This window comes from Scyliorhinus canicula, chromosome 8, assembly GCF_902713615.1.
Source record: "Scyliorhinus canicula chromosome 8, sScyCan1.1, whole genome shotgun sequence".
Taxonomy (NCBI): Eukaryota; Metazoa; Chordata; class Chondrichthyes; order Carcharhiniformes; family Scyliorhinidae; genus Scyliorhinus; species Scyliorhinus canicula.
Genome location: NC_052153.1, coordinates 91,072,616 through 91,095,732, shown reverse-complemented (window position 1 = coordinate 91,095,732; position 23,117 = coordinate 91,072,616). Strand labels below are relative to the sequence as shown.

Sequence of the window (23,117 nt, the reverse complement as noted above, 5' to 3'; positions counted from 1 at the left end):
TGGTAGTTAATTAATGAGCATCATTAATTATATTTGTTCTTGCTTTGAAGTAAAAGAGCTGGTTTCTTCTCTTTAAGAATGTTATTTTTAAAATGTATGCTCTGTACTTAAAGCACAAAGTCTCAAAAAGTACAAATCCATTATTTGTCAGTAATAAGATCCCTTTAGGGATAATTTAGAGAGTACACTGAAGCTTCATTTAGACTTCATTTAGTTTTATTACAAATGCCACAATTTGTTTCTAGCAGTTCACCTGGAAAGGGACATAAACTAGAGCCAGGGAAAGCAACTTATTACACCTGGGAAGACCCAACAGGATCAAGAGTGCTGAGCTGGAATTGTTCCTGTGAAGATGTAGCACGAGAGTTGAGCACTGTAGAAGTAAGTATATAGAATACTTTTCTGTACCACTTTCACCTTCCTTTTCTTCTGGTTTGGTTATAACATCATGCTGTTAAATCATCTTCATGTATTTGTGTGCATGTTCCATTTCAAGTTTCTGGTATAAAGGTCTGTCCGAACATATTATATCTTACCATGCCCCTATCCAAGCTGTTCCAATACAGTTACAACACTGGCATCTACCCGGCTATGTGGAAAATTGTCCAGGTGTGTCCTGTACACAAGAAAAGGACAAATCCAAACCAGCCAATTACTGCCCTATCAGTCTTCTCGCGATCATCATTAAAGTGATGGAAGGGGTCATCCAGAGGGGGTCATCAACAACGTTATCAAAAACACTTACTCGGCAATAACAGGGATGGTCAGTTTGGGTTCTGCCAGGGTCACTCGGCTCCTGTCCTCATTACAGCATTGGCTTAAATGTAGACAAAATAATTGAAGGTCAGAGGTGAGGTGAGAGTGATTGCCCTTGATATTGACTGAGCATTTGACTGAGTATGGCATCAAGGAGTCTTGGCAAAACTGGAATTAATGGGAATCAGGAAGAAAATCCTACACTGTTGGAGCCATACCTGGCACAAAGGAAGATGATTATGGTGGTTGGAGGTCAATCATCTCAGCTCCAGGACATCACTGCAGGAGTTTCTTTGGATAGTGTCCTAGGACCAAACATCTTCACGTGCTTCATCAATGACCTTTCTTTCATCGTAAGGTCAGAAGTGAGGATGATCACTGATGCGAACACAATGTTCAGAACCATTCACGATTCCTCCGACATTGTAGCAATCCATGTCCAAATGCAGCAAGACCTGAACAATATCCAGCCTTGGGCTGACAAGTGGCAAGTAATATTCGTGCCAGGCAATGACTATCTCCAACAAGCGAAGATCTAACCACCCCCCCTGACATTCAATGGCATTATCGTTGCTGAACGTCCCACCATCACTATCTTGAAGGTTACCATTGACCAGGAACTGAACTGGCCATATAAATACTGTGGTAGGTCAGAGGCTAGGAATCCTGGGGCAGGTAGCTCACCACCTGATTCTCCAAACCTGTCCACCTTCTACAAGGCACAAGTTGGAGTGCAATGGAATATTCTCCACATGTCTTGATGAGTACAGCACCAACAACACTCAAGAAGCTCGACACTATCCAGGACTGTAGAATCCGCATAAAGTATCATGCATAAATGGCAGGTAGAAAATACTGGATATAGGTTCATAAGCAATATATCACATCTCTAAGGTCTCCTTCCCCAACCTGCACCCAGGTTGAAGTTTTTATACAAGTGAAGGCTCTCCTTGTTAAGAGGAAGTCCCGCCTGTTATTGGGGAAGTTCATATTCTGTGGCGGTCACAGAAAACCCGGCAGTCCTTATCCCGTGACCTCCATGAGGGTTATAACCAGGACAAAGTAATCCACTTGATTGCTACCCTTTCCACAAACATTCAATGTCTCCACCACCAACAAACAGTGGCAACAATGTGTCTACAAGATGCACTGCAGGAACTTACTAAGATTCCTTCGGCAGCACCTTCCAAACCCGCAACCACTAGAAGGACAAGAGCAGCAGATACCTGGGAACACCACCACCTGAAAGTTTCCCTCCAAGCCACTCATCATCCTGATTTGAAATATATCACCGTTTCTTCACCGTCGCTGGGTCAAAATCCTGGAATTCCCTCCTTAACAGCACTGTGGTTGTACCTACACCTCGGACTGCAGCAGTTCAAGAAGGCAGCTGACCACCACCTTCTGAAGGGCAGCTAGGAGTGGGCACTATATGCTGGCATAGATAGCAATGCCCACATTCCATTAATGATTTTTTAAAAATCTCTAGAAGTATCCTTGGTTCCTTCTCTGGTTTTATCTCATTTTATATTCAAAGTTTTACCCACAATTCGCAATCTTGCATGTATATGTTGAGCAAGATGACATTCTAGTTAAATATTTTAAGTCTTTCATTTGTATTCTTTGTAATATTTCTTCGGTTAAAATCCATTTCATGTACATCAGAGACTAGATTTTTCTGAACATATGGTCTGGTGTGTTAGCTGAATCACATGATCATTAAAGTACCGGGGAGGCCATATTAGCTCTGTCAAGAATCATAGAATCACAGAATTTACAGTGCACAAGGAGGCCATTCAGCCCATCAAGTCTGCACCAGCTCTTGGAAAGAGCACCCTACCCAAGCCCACACCTCCACCCTATCCCCATTACCCAGTAACCCCTCCCAACACTAAGGGCAATTTTGGACACTAAAAACAATTTTGCATGGCCAATCCACCTAACCCGCACATCTTTGGACTGTGGGAGGAAACCCACGCAGACACGGGGAGAACGTGCAGACTCCGCACAGACAGTAACCCAAGCTAGGAATCAAACCTGGGACCCTGGAGCTGTGAAGCAATTGTGCTAACCACAATGCTACCGTGCTGCCTAAGAGGACCGGTAAAAAATTCAACTGAGAGCATTATCGCCAATTTATGAGGGCTCCGTCAAAGGTGCCATTGGTGTTCTTTGATCAAAGTCACACGAGTACTGTTAATGTCAAATTTTGATTCCTGATGGTAAAATTATTGAAATTAAATTCATGCGTTTGAGAAAGGCTTTGTCTATACTATGGCAAACAAATGAATGCATGTCTGCTCTACTGGCCAGACATTCATTATTCATGTTTATTTCTTCTGCACTGGATATTTTGCCAGCTTGCTTCCTGTGTACCGATGTCTTTGCTAAATCCTTCAGTTTACTGTGCAACACTTTACTGATGTGGTGCTTGCAGATTAGATAGCTCCATGACTATTTTCATGGAGCTAAATACGTTAATGAAGGGCCAATCAGATAAAACTTTCCTCAACTTCAATAATCCTTTGAGCAGTATTGCCAAGTACGTCCAACTTGGCAAACCATCCTACCGAGAATTTGCTTCATAGAGGTAGTGAACATGCTATTCCGTTGGCTGCAACTGTTTCTCAGGCTCACATTTTCGCTCCCTAGGTGTGTGCATGATGAATTTGGCACACTCCCACTCCTTGAAGCAGTAGTGATGTTGAGGTGGGCCCTGAACGGAGAACACTTCTTCGGTGCCGAATAACAGGAGAACTTGTTTAGAAGTTCCTTCTGTGAGGCAGGAATTAGATGCAAGAGTGTTTTTTGACTTCCAACAGTGGAGTCAGCTGAGCACTAACAGTAATATTTGTTCAACTGGTTGCTGACACTGGAACAGATAGCCCATCATGGGTCTTTCATAGGAAAATATAGATATCACCAATACCTATTAATTTTCTAATGAAGGAACATATTCCACAAAGATGGGGTCAGAAAAGCATCAAAAGACACAGCCATGGAGATCTTGGCAGCTCATGATATTCTATATTGACTCAGATCATCATAATGCCTCAGGAAATTACTGACAGGCACCACATTTGCCATGGATCATTGCCCTTCCATCTACCTTCTTTTCTCCCTTATTTCTTTGTTTGCGCCATGTAGTTGAACGTTGCAAAGGATCCTCACAGCTGTACACTGTCATGGCAGAACAGTGTGCCAGCAGAGTGATTTATGTTCAGAGTGAGTGACGAAGAAAAGCCAGGCCAGCCTGCATACATTTTATTTTTTGGAAAATATTTTTATTCAGGTTTTTAATATTTTAACATTTTAAATACAGACTATAACAAAGCAAAATAGCAATCCCCAACACCCCCCCCCCCCCAACCAACTCCCCCACAATAACCTAGGATGAAAACCCCCCTTTGCTCCCCCTTTGCTTCCTCCTCCTCCTCTTCACCCCCCCCCCCCCCCCCCCCCCCCCTCCCAAACACCTTAACAGCTGACTAACCAGCTCTTTAAAATGTAATACAAACCCCATCTCTTCTGGAACCCGTCACTCACCCCCGTAAAAACAATTTTGACCTTTTGAACTCCAACAGACCCCCCAGCCATCCCGAGGTACAGAGTGGAGAATGCCTAGAATGCTCTGGTGGAGCTCTCCAATATAGCCCCAGGAAGGTCTCTAACAATGTGCTGGTCTGCTGCATCCTGCAGACATCGCACAGCAGAGAAGGGACATGCTGGAGGAGAAGGAAGAGTGCCAGACCTCATTTGATGAGGATGTCCAGGAAGAACCAGGCATAGAGCCCGGGCTGGCAGGGCAGGCCAGCCAACTTGTGCTCCAGGTCCGCTGCAAGCAGGACAACATCATCACCTCCCGATTTGCGGACTAAGAGGCCTGGCCATCAGCAGCTCCGCCACTCTATCCCCCCCCCCCATTCCAAGTGGTGCCCCCTTTCCCATAGCCACTCACACCTTCTCTGCCCCTTGTCCATTCACTACACCTTCCCAGTCCCCCCACCCTTCATTGAATCACCACTTCAACTTCCCCTCCCCCCCTCCAAGAGTCCTACTAGCATTACCACAGGATGTTGGGCCTGGGTTGGCATTATCAGTGGATCTTGTCCGCAGGACGTAGGATGATGACGACATGCTGTGAGGTGAGCTCTGGTGCTTCTCCTTGTTTGACAAAGTTTGACTCCTGTCTTTAGGATCAACTTCCCCTGTCTGCCTGGGTGTTCCCTGCATGTGTGCTGGAGCATCCATCTCAAGGGCCCATGTATCCTTTGAGAGGGAAGGAGTGGTTATGGAGATGAGCGGTGAAGGGTCACTCACTGGCATGGCTAAGCTGTCATACAAGAAGGCCTCATACATCTGGTCCCATTCTCTGCCATCTAACTCTCTCTCTGAGTGACCACCGGTGGACGTTCGAGTGCCCTGGAGGCCTTGTGCCGTGTCACACCATCCTCCATCCTCTAACTCCTCCTCCACCCCCCCCACCCACCGCCACTGCCCTCCCACATACTCCTGTAATGTAGACAGACGTGTAACTAAAGGGTTAAGCAGAACACTTTTTTTTAACAAAATATTTTATTGAAGCATTTGTAATTTTAACAGTTTAACACATTAACATTTCTGAAACAACCGCACGGGCCGACACATGTAAACAAAAAACAGTAAACAACATCCCCTACTACCCTGCCTAGCCCCTAATTATCCGTATACTAAGTTCCCGGTCCTCTTTTACCCCCCCCCCCAACCTTACTACTGATGTTGAATTTTCCTTGAAGAAATCAATGAATGGCTGCTATCTCCGGGCAAACCCCTAAATTGATCCTCTCTATGCGAACTTTGATTTTTTTTTTTCCAGACTGAGAAACCCTGCCATGTCGCTGACCCACACACCTGACTTTGGGGGCTCCGAGTCCCTCCACCCCAGCAAAACCCGTCTCCGGGCCATCAGGGAGGAGAAGGCTAGTACATTGGCCTCCCTACCCCACCCCCCACCCCCACCCCCCCTTGGCCCCCGGATCTTCTAATACCCCAAATATTGCTAGTTCTGGACTCTGAGTTAGCCTCCCTTCCAGGACTTCTGACATAAAGTCCGCAAATCCCTGCCAGAATCCCCTCAATTTCAGACAAGCCCAAAACATAAGGAAGAGGGTTGCCGGCTTACCCCCACACCGCCCACAGCTGTCTCCACCTCCTCAAAGAACCTGTTCATCCGGGCTACCATCATGTGGGCCCTATGGACCACCTTGAACTGGATCAAGGTAAGTCTGACACACGACTGGGATGAATTGACTCTCTTCAAGGCTTTTTCCCACAGTTCCATTTCCAGCTCTCCTCCCTGCTCCTCTTCCCACTTCCACTTCACCTCCCTGATAGGGGCACCTTCCCACTCCATCAACTCTTTGTATATCTCCAAAACCCTCCCCTCTCCAACTCCAGTTTTTGACATCACCTTATCCAGTAGTTCCCTCAGGGGAAGGCGAGGAAAGCTTGGAACCTGCCTCTGTACAAAGTCCCGCACCTGAAGATACCGAAAACCTGTTCCCAACCGGCAGCTCAATCTACTCCTCTAAATCCTCCAAGGTAGGAAAGCCCTCCCCAAATCTATAATCCCTGCCCGCTGCTATCAGTTAAAGCCCCCATCCAGCCACACACACACACACACACACACCCCCCCCCCCCCCCCCCCCCCCCCCCCCCCGGGCAAACCAGTGGTTGCCACAGATCGGTGACGACACTGATGCCCCCTCCAGTCCCATGTGCTGTCTCCATTGTCCCCACACCCTTAGGGCTGCCACCACCACAGGTCTTGTAGAGTACCGAGCCGGTGAGAACGGCAGAGGCGCCATTAGTAAAGCCTCCAAACTTGTACCCTTGCAGGGTGTCGCTTCCAAACCGACCCCTATCCACGACCCACTTCCTGAACATCGATACATTGTTCCCCCCCAGTAATAGTTAACAAAGCTCGGGAGGGCGAAGCCCCCCTCTCCCTGACCCCATTCCAGGAATGCCTTCTTTACTCTCAGGGTTTTGCCCGCCCACACAAAACCCGATATCGCTGCGTTCATTTTCCTGAAAAAAGCCTCCGGGACAAAAATCAGGAGACATTGAGAAAAGAAGAGCAATCTCGGAAGGACCGCCATCTTTACTGTCTGGACCCTCCCTGCCAGCATCAGCGGGAGCATATCCCATCTGCGGAAGTCCCTTCTCATTGGATCAACTGCTTTGCCGAGATTTAACTTGTGAAGCTGCCCCCAATCCTTAGCCACTTGAATCCCCAGATATCTAAAACTCCTTTCAACCACTTTAAAAGGTAACTCCTTCAGGCTCCTTTCCTGCCCCCGTGCCTGGATCACGAACATCTCGCTCTTTCCCATATTTAACTTGTAGCCTGAAATTCGCCAAAATTCTCTTAGCACCTCCATTATTTTGGCCATTCCCCCACCGGGTCTGTGACAGAGAGCAGCAAATCGTCTGCATATAGAGAGATCCTGTGCTTCCCCCTCCCCCCTCTCACTATCCCCCACCAGACATTCGATGATCTAAGGCCTTTGCCAAGGGCTCTATGGCCAGGACAAACAGTAGTGGGGAGAGCCTTGTACCCTTACAGAGACCAAAGTATTCTGACCAGACTCGGTTGCTTCTTACATTTGCCACCGGAGCCTGATATAACAGCCGGATCCAATCCACATATTCCTGCCCGAACCCAAACCTACCTAAAATATCCCATAGGTACTTCCTCTCCACCTGGTCAAAAGCCTTCTCTGCGTCCATGGCTCAATCTCGCGCCCCTCCGCTAGCATCATTTTAACATTAAGAAGCCATCTAATATTGGACGTCAGGTGCCTGCCCTTCACAAATCCCATCTGATCCTCCCCGATTACCTCCGGGACACAATCCTCTATTCGAGTGGCCAAGATCTTTGCCAGCAATTTAGCATCTACATTCAAAAGGGAAATTGGCCTATACGATCCACAGCTCTCCGGGTCCTTGTCTTGCTTCAGGATGAGAGAGATTGATGCCTGTGATAGTGTTGGGAAAAGCACTCCCAGCTCCTTGGACTCATTAAAAGCCTTATCCAGAAGTGGCCCCAGTAACCCAGAAAACGTTTTATAAAATTCCACTGGGAATCCGTCAGGTCCCAGGGCCGTACCCGATTACATTGCCCCAATCCGTCTATGACCTCCCCACGCCCAATTGGGCCCTGCAGGACTTCCACCAGCTCTTCATCTACCTTCGGGAACTCTAGCCTCTCCAGGAATTGATTCACACCCTCCTCCCCAACCGGGGTTCCGACTCATATAGTCGACTATAAAATTCACTGAACACGTCGTTAACCACCCGCGGGTCCATCACTATCTTCCCCTCATGTCCTTCATTTTCCCTATTTCTCAGCTGATGTGCCATCATCCTGCTAGCTTTCTCCCCATATTCATATTCAGTGAGCCCCGATCGCGGGCCAGACCCCATCGGGGGGCTCCCCCCCCCCCCCCCCCCCCCCGGGAACGGAGCCCACCCCCCCCCCCCCAGCCTTCACAACGAGTACCCGCCGGCAGGGACCAGGTGTGGACGGCACCGGCAGGACTTGGCCGTTTACACGCAGCCCATGCGGGCCGGAGAATTGCCGCTCACTGTTTGCGGCGATTCTCCGAGCGGCCCAGCGCGATTCGCGTGGTGCTGGTTTTGGTGGTGGGAGAATCGCGTGCAGGTGTCGGCGATTCTCCCACCTGGCGAAGGTGGGGGGGAGAATACCGCCCTAGCTCTTTTCTCTCCCTACAGATGCTGCCAGACCTGCTGAGATTTTCCAGCATTTTCCCTTTCATCCCTAATTCTCACTTATGTGCTGCACTCATGCCAACTTAACTGATGTTTAACACTCTTATCTTGCTTGGCCTATCACTCCTAGGTATAACCCCAGACTGGCCATTGGACGTGGAAGTGGCCTGCGGCGTTTCTCACCCACTGACCTGAGATGCCTTTGATGGCCGTTGTCTAGAGGCCTTTGTACTTGCTTATTTGTATTCCATTTCACGCCCCATTAAATTGTATGAAGTGTAAAGGCATGACAGGCAATAGGATTTCAGGTGTCCAGCCCTGAGTATCCACTGTGCCTGTTCGTGTTGTCCTCCTCTGACTCCTGCGATTTCTTGTGCCTTATATTCCTGTGAATCATGCTTGTCCAACCAATTGGCCATTATCTTTTATCCTCACCACTCTCAGCTGCCATCATTCTTCAAGTCAGGGATAGAGGTTGAATCCTTAAATTTCAAGGGTTGAAGATTGGGTCCTGAGCATCGGAGGGAGAGGAAAGCATCTCTCAGCAATGACCACCCGACTGGATACCCACTGGGGTATCCAGGAGCCCTCAAGGTTCACACCAGCATCCATGTGTCACAGCACATGTTAGACCCATTGCTGCTGATGTGCAGGAAGGGAACGACCAGATGGGAGCAGGTTGGTGACTATGAAGGGCACGTGCAGTGACCGTGGCCATTTAGGCGATAATGTGTTATGGCAGTAGCTAATTGAGGTGGCGCTGGCCGACAGAGCTGGTGCAGGATTGTGAGCCTCCAGGATCATGAGGACAAGGAGTGTTGGGAGAGATTCAGGGTCGTGAATCTTCTCTCTCACTCTCACTGTCTCTCTCACTCGCCTTCCGCCATTCCTCCCAGATGATTAAGTTGTACAGAGATGGAGCTGTGCCGCTGAAGATTCCGGGTGATGAAGGAGACAATGCAGCACTCTGCCACGTCCTTGCACCCCTGACACCTCGTGGAAGAGGAGAATACCTGCTCTCGGAGGCCCTTTTCGCCATTAGGTCATTTCAGAGCTCCAGTGGGGAGACATGTGGTACTTCTCAATCCTCAGCCCACAGTCACATCGGAGAGGTGACAGATGCTCTGTATGCCCAGGCCTCTGACTACATCCACTTCAACCTGGACCAAACCCACTATGATGCCGGGCTGCAGGATTTGCTGCCATCGTTGGGATGCCTCAGGCCCAGGGGGTCATTGATGGCATGCATGTCTCCTTGAGAGTTCAGTGCCCTCAGGGCTTAATCAACTGAAAGGGGTTCAACTCAATGAATGTTCAATTCATGTGCAACCATCGCTCCAGCATCATGCACTATGTGCATGCTACCCAGGAGGCTTGCATGATAGCTACTTCCTGGACACCTTGAGATCCCTGGGTCTTCGAGGACAACCCAGGCTGCCAGGATGACTCGTGGTGGAAGAGGGCTTCCCGCTGAAGCCATGGCTGATGAGGCCAGTATGGGGGCCTGAGACCGAGGTGGAGACCCATTATAATGAGGCTCACAGTGCCTCCCAGACAGTGATCAAATGTTGCATTGGGCTGCTGAAGATGAGATTCCGCTGGTTGTACTGCTCTGGTGATGCTCTTCAAGAGGTGGAAGTGGAGGTGGTCCATTTGCTTCTGCTCCCTGTAACCTTAGATGGCCTTGAGGGGCATCTTCTGGAGGGACATAGCCGACTTAAGGCTGTCACTAGTGTTGCACTGTCATCCTCTTCTGCCCGCTGCCTGGTTTCAAGAAGGAGGGATTCAAAAGGGCTGCAGACTACCAGAATCTCCGTGTTGAAAAGCCCAGAGATGAGCCCGAAAACTTCCGCCTCTCTCTGGCTGCTCTTGGGCCCCTGGGCTACTCCTTGGGATGGAAGGGCAGCTGTAGCGAGCTCTAGACGCCACTTTGCCACCGGGCAACAGATTAATATCCTGTGGAAAATTCACACTTATGTAAAACTAATTTTGCATTCCATCTGAATTCTTCACCCCCCCACCCACTATTGAATCCACTGGTGGCGGGGTGGAGACAATTGTAGTTATAATTTTTGTTATTCTTGGCCCATTTGTTTCTTTTTACTTCTGAAATGAAAATCGTTTATTGTCACGAGTAGGCTTCAATTAAGTTACTGTGAAAAGCCCATAGTCGCCACATTCCGGCGCCTGTCCGGGGAGGCTGGTACGGGACTTCTTTTCCAACCTTTTTGTATTCTCTTTTGTCATCCTCTGATTGTCTACATATTTAGTATCTGCCATTTTCTTTAGTTTCAATTTTGCCCTTTTTCTTTATTTTATAATGCTGTAATAAACATGTATTTCCAAAGTTACAAAGGACCTATAATGATCAAATCTGTTGTTTTGCTTTCAGGATACATTCTTAGAGTTTTCCCAAGAGAGTGGGAAGATTTATTTAGCATCGTTGTTTGAGGGTCTGCAGAGAATCGTTCTGTTCACAGATGACACAAGAACATACAAACTTGCTCAAGAATGTGACAAAGCAGAGCTAGCAGAACAGGAGATCATACTATCATTGCAGAACTTAGGAATTTCACTGATTAATAATTCCACAAAGCAAGAAGTGGTCTTCATTGGTATAACAAGGTGAATGCATGTTTCGTAGCAAAATATTGTGAAGTGCCATTCATTGCAGAGCTTAACCTTCAGCTTTCCCATGGTTCCTCTTACCATTGTTACTTGAGTTTGAGTACAGGTCACTCCATTCCTTCCATTCAAAATAGAAAATTCCAAACTATTTATAATATTGTTGCATTTTTGTTTTATGTTGGAAACAGCAATTTTATAATTGAAGGCAAGAGTCATGATAGAATCTGTAGTATCAAGTGTTTGCTATGTTAAATTTATTGGATGCAATTTTGATGAATGTATTTGTTACTTTATTTACCACTTAGTTCTGACATTGTTTGGGAAAGTAAACCTAAAATCAAATCGCGGTGGAAACCAATGAGTAGAAAGCAAACCGCTCAGTTGGAGGAGGTTTATAAAGAATACATCGAAACTTCCCCCCAAGAGAACCGGATTGTCGAACTTCCGTGTGATTTTCAGGTCAATTGAAAATTAAATTTACACTAAACTGTCAAATATAAAAAGAGGCAGTAACTAATTCAAACAGTTTCATGTTCAACAGAAGAAATACCCCTTTACTTTCTGCTTAAGTATGAATTTAATATGTTTTTGCCAGATCACTCTGTGAAATCAGCACTTCCCACCTGCTCATTAAAATAAATGTGTGAAGAAATTAATGATCTGGTTATATTTCTAAACTTGTATAATTTTAGAATGACAGAATGAAGAAGAGAGGAAAAGTCATTATATTTTGAATTATTTCATATGGTGGTTAAAGCGACTATTTGAATTCATTAGAAAAATAATGTCTTTGACGGGAGTTTCAAAGGTTGTCTATTTTCTCTCAAAAAAGGCTCTTCTAACCCCTAATGGTGTGGACATGAAAATTTTACTACCTTCTGAAGTACCAATAAGGAGAAATTATCTACCCGCTATAAAAGTAGAGTATATCATCTCAACGCATCAAAGATCTCTCAGAGTCCAGATTTACAAGATCCAGGTATGTTACAATCGAACAGCATGGGATCTCGTTGTTATACAAATAGTGCATAATTTGCTCATCAGTTGTAGCGGATTCACACACCACAACTTTGATCTGTGTGTCATTCAATCCTTCTGGAAAGAGAAATATCGAATAGATAATAAATTTTGCTGATGTTGGAAATTTGTGAACAATACATTCATTTTGTGTGACACTGAGTTATGGTGAATCTGTGCATAATTTAATTTCTACCATACAACGGGCCATATCCTCTGAGCTCCCCAGCATCAGATTTGGAGGGTTACGCCAAAGATGCGCTGTGGAATCCTGCTGAGTTTGCAGGGCAATTGCCCAGATGTTCTTACTCCCTCTGGGCAATTGCACTGTGCTGGGAACCATCCGAAAATCCTTAACTTCGGTTGGCTCTACCAGGCGTTACTCCATAAAAATTGGAATTAAATCCTCTTCTGACTTCTGGGTAACTAATATAGACACCTAGACAGATTTCCCACCTCTGACTACCCTCCCCCCAGTTTTTTCACTGATACCCTAAATCCCTCAAGGATTCTCTTCTTCATCATCCCCACCCCTCCAAGAAAGCCCATACCCTACCCTGACCTTCAGAGCATTCCAACCTCAACATCCCCCTGGCCTGTGGGCCCCCTCTCCTGACCTGCAGAATCCTTCCAACTGCACCTCTCCCCGGCCCATGGATCTGACCCCCCCCCCCCCCCCCCCCCCAACACACCACTCCACTTATCATAGAAGACATTTTTTTTCTCTGGCCTGTCAATTTCACTGGACCCTTTAAACTTGATGCTTCACGACAACTAGTGCAGTAAAAAAGGGTGTGTGTCCTCCTTGAATCCGCTGGACTGCGCTGGGCCCTTGCAGACACCAAGCATCTCTGGCCAACACATGTTTTGTCGCAGTTTTCAAGACCAGGTAAGTGTGCATTAAATTCTTCTAATTTTCTTCACACGAGGAAAGGTTGAGGGTGCTAGGTCTTTTCTCATTAGAACGGAGAAGGATGAGGGGAGACTTGATAGAGGTTTATTAAGATGATCAGGGGAATAGATAGCGTAGACAGTCAGAACAAACCATTACAAGGGGACATAAATTTAAGGTGAATGGTGGAAGATATAGGGGAGATGTCAGAGATAGGTTCTTTACCCAGAGAGTAGTGGGGGCATGGAATGCACTGCCTGTGGAAGTAGTTGAGTCGGAAACATTAGGGACCTTCAAGCGGCTATTGGATAGGTATATGGATTATGGTAGAATGATGGGGTGAATATTAATTTGTTCTTAATCTAGGACAAAAGTTTGGCACAACATCGTGGGCTGAAGAGCCTGTTCTGTGGTGTATTTTCTATGTTTTCTGTTTCTGTGTAATTTTGCAGGCCATCTTTCCAATGCTACTCAGAAATTATGGCCCAACATTTCAAAATTATTTAAAAAGGTTTGAGGATCAAATTTGATTACACATCTAATTTTTCCATTAAAACTGTAAATGAGTGACATTAGATGTTCCTTTATTTATGTGTCATTAGATGACTGAAGTACAGAGAAATCCTATAAACACAGAGAAAAAATCACAGGGAATTCAAGTTTGCTTAATTGGGATAATAAAACACTCCTTTTTATTAAATAATTTATATTGGTTTTCATGAGCATTGCCAGGGGCTGTCTGTTGGTATAGGCTAAAGACTGATGTAATTAATTTATTATTTTATGCTTTATAATTGGTATAGGAATGTTGCAATAATAGTACATTGTTTTACTTCTGTTTCACCATGTATTTATGGGATTTCTACTAGGGATAGAAATATGAAAGAGAAATACCCAAGATAACCCAATTCGGTACCTTATGATTTGCTTACCAACGAGGAGAAAATATACAAAATTCTATATTGCTTTGTAAATTACAAAAGGTATTATGTTGCTTATCTCTGATCCAGCTGAAACTCAAATTGCCATGGCTACTTTGAAACTTTAGTGAGTCCACCTTTTTCTGCCCTTTCGTTTTCTGCTTAAACCATGTCTTGATAAAGAATCATTCTTTTGACTTCTAATAAGCCGCCACCTGATGGTATCCTATTGGGAATATGTCACAAGAGACTTAAAGATGAAATTCTCTCTCTAGGTAACTTAACTTCAAAGCCCATCCCAAAAACATCCCCCTCCACCTCATCCTTATTTTCCTTATTTTTTCCATTTTGTACCAATATAAATCACTCAGTCTTTTTTTGCTCCTCCAAGATGTTCTCCTCGGGGTCAGGAGAGGGGACCGCCCAGGATGGGCCGGCGCCATCGGCTGAAGGACCTACGGGAGAATGGACATGTGGTCAGTGGGAGGGATGGGTCAGTCAGTAAGGCAATCACTACCTGCGTTTGACAGGTCCACCGGGTGGAGTTTGGTGGTTCCTCACCTCTGCAGCATCCACCATCCTCCGCATGGGTGACCGATCTGTCCTCTGCCAGCCCCGTCACCTTCTCAAAGGGGATGGGGATTCTTATGTCCAGCACCCTTCTGCCAGTCTGGGCCCTCTTCCGACGGTTATTGGAGAGCTTTCCCTGAAGGGACACAGTGTGGGCCACACGTGTGGTTCACAGTGGTGGGATAAAGGGTGTGAAGGAGGGATTGGGGGCTTTGAGAGGCGAAGGGGTGGAGGAAGGGCTGGGGGTCACTTGGGGGGTGGGGCGTTGGTGTCTACTCACTCGTGCTGCCTGGTGTAGGTCGTTGACCTTCTTATGAGACTGAAGGGCAGTCCACCTGGTCACACTCCCGAGCTGACAGCTGCCGCCACGTCATCCAGTCAGCACTTACTACCTTGTGGCCGACTCTCCGGGATCAGGGGAACAGGACATCCCTCCTGTCCTCCACATTGTCTAGCAGCCTCCCCAGGTCAGCATCTCTGAATCTTCGGGCCAGTCTTCCGGGTGCCATTATCGCGAGCTTGCTGGGGATGGGTGAGCAAGTGCAGTTTAAGTGCTGCTTGACCTTGTTAGTGGCGGGGGGGGGGGGCTGGTGAGCGCAGTACCGGAAAATGAGCTAGCAAGCCTTCAGTTGCGCTGAGAAGCCCATGAGGCCTCATTACGTGGACCAATTAACATTGAATTGCGTTGCCGATCTCGCGAGGCCGAGCGCCGGGAAGCTCGCGACTATTCCCGCACACTGCCACACTTAGACATTGTTCCGCAGAATTGCGCCCAAAGTTTTGGTTTCTGCTTATCAAACGCAGGTAGAACAATCGAGGCAGATCCTGAAGAGATTTGTTTATTTCAGGGCTGTGCTGCTGACTTTCATAGAATTTACATGCAGAAGGAGGATATTCGACCCATCGAGTCTACACCGGCTCTTGGAAAGAGCACCCTACCCAAGGTCAACACCTCCACCCTATCCCCATAACCCAGTAACCCCACCCAACACTAAGGCAATTTTGGACACTAAGGGCAATTTATCATGGCCAATCCACCTAACCTGCACATCTTTGGACTGTGGGAGGAAACCAGAGCACCCGGAGGAAACCCACACGCACACGGGGAGGAGGTGCAGACTCCGTACAGACAGTGACCCAAGCCGGAATCGAACCTGGGACCCTGGAGCTGTGAAGCAATTGTGCAATCCACAATGCTACTGTGCTGCCCTTCGTTCGTCAGTACTGTATTCGCACTGTCAAAGTTACGGGGCGCAATTCTCTGATCGTGTTGTGCTCGAGCAAGAGCACAAAACGGCCGGCGAATCTTGGGAGAGCCTTCTCGTGGGCCTCCCGCCAGCCTCTACGTCTTGTTGGATTCACCCAAGTCCCGCAAGGCTTTGGAGACAGAACTCCATCCAAAAGCGCGGTCCCAAGTGACGCCCCTGGAAGTAGGTATTGAACCTACTTAAGATCTACTCACCCGGGGTACACCGGTCTCCCTTGATTCACCAGCCTCCCCAGGGAGGCTACAACCGGGCAATGATCAGTGCTGGTCCGCACAAACATGGACCAGGTGGAACAGCACCCAGGGGAATCTCCCAGCCCATCTGAAACCCCTGGGTGGTCAGGGTCAGTGCAAGGTGGCCCACTGCCCCTGGAATATGGGCACCTTGGCACTGCTCAGCTGGCATCTAGTCACTGCAAAGGTGTCTGGTGGCACTGGCAAGCACTGCCAGGGTGCCCAGATGCCAGGTTGGCACTGCCAAGGGTCAGGGCCTGAGGGAGGCTGTGCCCATGAAAGGAGGATGAAGGTGGGGGGTGGGTGGGGGGGTTTCAAGGGTTGCGATATGCAGGGCAGGTACGTAAGGGCCTCCGGGAGGTTGTGGGCGGGGATGCTGTAAGTCGGCTTTGGGGAGCCTGAAGTGGGGGCACCCAGGGACACCAGAACAAGGTGTCCTCACTTGAGGGCTGTGGGATAGTTCCCATGTGTATGGGGGTGGTACATTGTGAGGGGCCCACAAACTCACTTAGAAATCGGGGCACCCTTTAACAATGGCGGTCAGATCTAAGTTCAGCTCCCCAGTGGTTTAAAAAAATTGTAAGTGTGCACTAAGCCTATGAGAAACTTCCCAGGGTCCAAAATAATGTCTAAGTGTCATTAAATAGTGGTGGGCAACTCGCCGCCCCCCCCCCCCCCCCCCCCCCCCCCCCCAATCCTGGCAATTAAGGTCCACATTCTGAGGAGGTACCATTATGAGATCCTCAAATCTATCCCGAGCATCTTGATGCAATGAGAGCCAACTAAACCAGGACATTCATTGAGCAGGACATGGTATGCTCAGAATGAGATTTTGATGTCTTGACTGCTTTGACAGGACCCTACAATAATCGGCTGCGAGAGTGTCTTGCAATGGGTGTTTTGTGCTACATTTTGCACAATATGGCTCAGTTAAGGGGTGTGGTGCTCAACAAGGCTGGGTAAAAGAGGATTGAGAAGGGCCGGCGCCTTGGAGGCTGATGAAATAGAGGCATAGTGTGGAAGAAAGCTTAATAGTTTTCAGAGTACTGGAGTATACATGCACTTGTAGTCAAAGAAGATGAGAGTTTCATGATATGTTCTACTGACAATGAATGTTGACTCATAGAACAGGCACATACCTTTTCAACCTTTCCATCTCAGTATTCCATATAGGCACTTTCAACATAAGGGATAAGCTAAGGTTTGGGAGTTAATCCCTTTCATGTGCGAGGGGCAAGGTTTGGAGGAGATGTACGAGGTAAGTTTTTTTTACACCGAGGGTAGTGGGTGCCTGAAACTCAATGCCAGAGGAGGTGGTAGAAGTAGGGGCGATAGTGCCGTTTAAGGAGCATCTTGAAAAATACATGAATAGGATGGGAATAGAGGGAGACGGACCCCGGAAGTATAGAAGATTTTAGTTTAGACGGGCAGTGTGGTTGGCGTAGGCTTGGAGGGCCTGTTCCTGTGCTGTACTTTTCTTTGTTCTTTCTCTGATCTCTTCTCTGTCTATTCCTTTGAGAACAATTAGCTTACGATGCAATTAATTCCTTGAAGTTACATTTGAATTATTTTGAAACAAATGGAAGATCTTGTTTCTCTCATCATAGTTATTGTGAATGAAAGTATTAGTATTGCAAATAATATTTACATTGGTTAGATAATATTTGCGAATTTTGAACTAAATAGCTGCTTTATTTTTGTTTTTATTCGCAGATTCAAAATCAACTTTCTGGAGCCATCTTCCCTTTTCCATTTTATCCTATTATTCCTCCCAAGTCTATCACCATGGAGTCAGGTTGGTTTTGTATTGGTAATTTTTATAGAAGAAACTATTAAATGTAATTTTTGCTGCAAATGGAACAAACAAATTCATGTTCATTTGGATAATCATTGGCATTTTGTAATTGTCCTACGAGATAGCTATGAACTTTGTAGTTTAAAATAACACTTATTGTGTGAATTGAGGTCAGTGGACCCCAGAACTACAAAAATGTAATTTATAATGAAGTTATATTTTACTTGATGGCTTTAACAGTAATTTTAGATTGTCTGCAGCACTGAGATGGGAATCGCGCAAAATTTTGAGCCCAATTCTGTTTTATGAATTGCAGTATTTAAAGGTGTTTTTCAGACACCTATTATTAGCATAGAATTTACAGTGCAGAAGGAGGCCATTCGGCCTATCGAGTCTGCACCGGCTCTTGGAATGAGCACCCTACCCAAGGTCAACACCTCCACCCTATCCCCATAACCCAGTAACTCCACCCAACACTAAGGACAATTTTGGACACTAAGGGCAATTTATCATGGCCAATCCACCTTGCCTCCTTTCTAAAGTTTACATTAAAATAAAATATAAACTCCTGGATCAAATAATATTTTGTAAACTTCATGCTTGGATTAGAAAATTAATACCAGTTCATGAATTGAATACCACTTTAAAATAAAATTGTGAACAATTTTTACTTTTTTTCATAGCACCAAAACCATTTGCCGATGTCAGTATTATCACCAGACTTGCAGGACAGTCTGCAATATCTCGTTTTAGGTAAGTCACAAACATGAAAGTGATCTAGTCAGTGATTATATGTTCAGGAGTGGGGATGTTTGCTGATGATTGCACCATGTTCAGTATCTTTTGCAATTCCTCAGGTATAGAAGTAGTCCATGCCCATATGTAGCAAGACCTGGACAACCTTCAGGCTTGGGCTGATGAGTAGCAAGTAATATTCTTGCCATACAAGTGACAGACAATGGTCATTTTCCACAAGAGAGAGTCAAATCATCACCCCGTGACATTCGATAGCATCACCATCACTGAATCGCCTGCTAAAAACATCCCAGAGGTTACCATTGGTCAGAAACTTAACTAATAACAATTTGCTTATTATCACATGTAGGCTTCAATGAAGTTACTGTGAAAAGTCCCTAGTCGCCACGTTCCGGCGCCTGTTCAGGGAGGCCGGTACGGGAACTAGACAAGCCGTATAAAAATTGATTATAAGAGCAGGTCAGAGATTGGAAATTCTGAGCGAGGTAACTCACCTCCTGACTCCCAAAGCCTGACTACTATCTAAAAGGTGCAAATCAGGAATGTAATGGAATACTCCTCACTTGCCTGGATACGTATAGCTCCAACAACACTTAAGAAGCTTGGCACCATCCAAGACAAAGAAATCTGCGTGATAAGCTTTCCACCCAGCAACTTAAATATTCACTCCCTCTACCACCAATACCTATTGGTAGCAACTGGACTATGTACAAGCAACTCACCAATGACCTTTTGACTACTGTGACGTGAGAGTAATTGCCTTTGACATCATAAAACCGACCATGCTGCCTGTCTAAACTAAAATCTCCTACACTTCCAGGGTCCATATCCCTCATCCTATTCATGTATTTGTCAAGATGTTCCTTAAACTTCACTATAATCCCTGCTTCCACCGCTGTTATCAAGGTCAATTTGCTTTAGAGACCAAATTAATTTTTAAAAAGCAGCTAATCTGTTTTTCGAAAGAACCATCTGCACCTCAAAAAACACTATGGATCTTTTAACTCCATTATCGTCTGCAGACAGGGTCTCAACTGAGTATTTTCACCTAAAAACACTTCTTCCTACATTTCAGCTCATTCAGTGTCAGCCTAAATTATATGCTTTTGTCCTGGAATGGGGCTTTAATATTTGGATTTTCTGCTCTAAGACAAGTGCATTACCAACTAAGATGAGCTGTCAAGGCTGATAGAGCCCGAGAGGTCAGCTGCACAGAGGTTGGGGCACCATATAGAAACGGTGCTCTGATCAGCACAGAAAATATACCCACCCGAGCCCCCTTCCTAAACGGACACTGGGATCCCCGCCATCCGCATTGGGGCTCCCTTCGCACTACTTAACACTACCACAGCATCAGCATTGGAGGCCATCCCCCACCACCACCAACTCCAGCATTCGGTCCGTCCGTCGCACACCGACCCCCCCACGCACCAGCATTGGAGGTTCCTTTGCCCAACAAACATGACGTAAACCTTGGTCCCAATGGGGCTTCCCAGTGGGACTGGCACAGGTTGGCACACTGCCTGGGCATTTTCCCCTTGGAGGCGATGCTTACCTTGGCATTCCTACAGGGAATCCCCTTGAACGATTCCCATTTTACCAAACCTTTTGTAAACCTCCCAACATAACGCACATTGGCAAGGCATGGATATTCAGTGAGGAGGAAAACCATGTGGGTGTGTGGACGGGGTTGGTGCCAGGGGCACACTGCTACCCGTAAATGAATTTTTAAAAAATAAGGGTAATTTCTTTACCTTTGGCTTGAGCAATGCCATGAATTATCATTATTTTAACTGAAATATTTTTGTAATAATAACAAGCAATTGTTTGTTGACTTTAATTTGATAACTTCATAAAGAAATGTTAATAAATTTTAACAGGTATTTTAAGGTCCTAATTCAGGAAATGGACCTGAAGTTAGATTTTGGTTTCCTTTATGCCGTGATGGACCTATTCGCCCAATCAACAGATGATGTTCTTGCAGAACAAAAGGTAGAAAGCAACATATATAACCTAAGTTTTTTTTAAATGGATGATATAATTGGTTTTTTAAAAATTTTATATTTTAAAGTTCTTTTCTTTCACTTACCCAAGTTACTAGTGGTAATTTCAAAATTTCTATTTGGAACTGTATGCATTTTCTTTGACTAATGAACTTGGGGCCGCAGAGGAGTATTTGTCATTTCTGGTCTAAACGACCAGTCCGAAGCATAATGAATCTCAACCGCCACTCCTTCTGAAATCTATCTAATTCTTTTCCACACTATCTGTTAATTCACACATATTCACCTTGTAAAGAGGTTGCCAGCACGATAAGACTCTGAAGTGCCTGTGGTGTTAGTACCAAAACGTCATCTGCACTCGTGGCACAGCCCATGCTACACATCACCTTGACGAAGGTGTTAATGTGGGTGTTGGAAGCACAGGACGCAGAATAGGCTGATCAAGATGCAAGTCAGTATGTAATACTAATTTGATGCCAGTGCTGTTATTATAGGCCTCACCACTTTGGAAACACACTCTCTCTAACCAGCCAGGGACTTCAACCAGGCCAACCACAAGAGTGTACTGCCATAATTCCAACAGCACATCTCCTGTCCCACCAGGGGCCCCAAAATCCTTGACCAGTGCTACACAATCAACAAGGACGCTTACCTATCCATCCCACGGCCGTATTTCGGAAAATCGGATCACAAGTCTGTCCTCCTTCTCCCAGCATACAAGCATAAACTTAAGCGGGAGAATCCAGTTAAGGTGCTGGCTTCGCCGGTTTCGTGATTGACACCCAAAGGCTGACAAACTGAAACCGCAGAGATAATTCTCTCCCACACACACCATCTCAGCCAACAAAATGACAGCGCGGACAGCAGCCCCGAGATTCACAGACACTGAGCTGGAAATCCTCTTGGACGCGGTGGAAGAGAGGCAGATGATCCTGTACCCTGGCCCGGGAAGGAGGTCGCCAGCCACTGCCATTCATCATGCCTGGGCGCAGGTGGCAGAGGCCGTGAGTGCTGTGGGCAACACCATCCGGACGGGCCAGCAGTGCCGGAAAACTGCAAACCTTCTCAGGGTGGCCAGGGTGAGTAGGTAGCAGTGTGCCCCTGGCACCAACCCCGTCCTCACACCTATAACCTCTTCCACCAACCCCCCCAGTGGGTTTCCAAACCCTCACCGTGCTGATTCGAGGCAACAGAAGAGCTCCTACGCAACTGCTTGGAGTCGGTGGACTGGTCTACATTCAAAAACTCAGCAGCCAACCTAAACGAGGATCCCACCACCGTCACAGACTTCCATCAGCAAGTGTGTAGACAATTGTGTGCCAAAGAAGATAGTATGTGCTTTCCACAACTTGAAATCATGGTTTAACTGGGAGATTCACCCCTACTAAAGGCTAGGTCTGAGCCTTTCAAGACAGGTGACCCTGACCTACACAAGAAATCTAGGTAGGACCTCCGCAAATCCACCAAGGATGCCAAGCGAAAATACCCGACTAAACTAGAATCACAGACTAATAACGTGGACTCTTGTCTGTTGTTGCAAGGTTTAACAGGTTACAAAGCAAAGCTGATTAGAACCTTCAGCAACTGCGCACCCCTCCACGGTGAACTCAATGCATTCTATGCTTATTTTGAGCAGGAAACCAACAAACCATTGCAAACTGCCTCAGCAGCCTCGGACAAACTCATACCTACCATCACCGCCTCCAACGTCAGATCAGCCTTCTTGAAAGTGAACCCCCGGAAAGCAATGGGTCTTGACAGAGTCCCTGGTCGTGCACTCAGGTCCTCATGGTATGGCAGTTGTTCAGCCCAACACTGTACGAAACTACAGAGGGTCGTGAACGCAGCCTAGTCCATCACGCAAATCCACCTTCCATCCAATGATTCTGTCTACATCTCCTGTTGCCTTGCGTGCGAAGTGGGGAGCATAATCAAAGACCTCTTCCACCCGGGTTATTCTCTCTTTCAACCTCTTCCATCAGGCAGGAGATATAAAAGTCTGAGAGCATGCAGTACAGATTCAAAAACAGCTTCTTCCCTGCTGTTACCAGACTCCTGAATGATCCTCTTACAGACTGAACTGATCTTTCCTCACAGCTTCTCTACTGAGTCATACTACACTCCATATGCTTCACCTGATGCCTGTGTCTATGTATTTATATTGTGTCTCTATCGTAAGTCCTATGTTTTCATGAATGGAATGATCTGTCTGGACTGTACGCAGAATAATATTTTTCACTGTACCTCGGTTCACGTGACAATAAACCCAACCCAAGGACCCAAACTCAAGCATAGCAGTGTTCAGCATTCGGAAGGGCCCCATCCCAACCATTGCTATTTAAGGGAATCATCAATAACTCTCAGCAGAAGGCCCTATCTACTGAGCATTTTGTGGAGCACTTTTCATGCTTCCAATTAAGCCAGGAACAGTGACTGTATAATCTGTGATTCCTGAAGGAGGTGCTCTCTGGACATTTACCTCTGAAACATGACCAACCGCCTCCGT

At 46.4% G+C, this 23,117-nt stretch overlaps 1 protein-coding gene across 1 annotated transcript in view; it reads left to right on the top strand.

The window, feature by feature from the left end:
• The window catches only part of vps13a (vacuolar protein sorting 13 homolog A), a 634,190-nt gene that overhangs the window by 483,118 nt on the left and 127,955 nt on the right, over positions 1 to 23,117 (top strand). Inside the window, 7 exon segments of the mRNA XM_038803880.1 lie at positions 246 to 381; positions 10,922 to 11,154; positions 11,463 to 11,616; positions 11,990 to 12,136; positions 17,771 to 17,852; positions 18,536 to 18,605; positions 20,489 to 20,600. Coding sequence (XP_038659808.1) covers positions 246 to 381; positions 10,922 to 11,154; positions 11,463 to 11,616; positions 11,990 to 12,136; positions 17,771 to 17,852; positions 18,536 to 18,605; positions 20,489 to 20,600 — 934 coding nt within the window.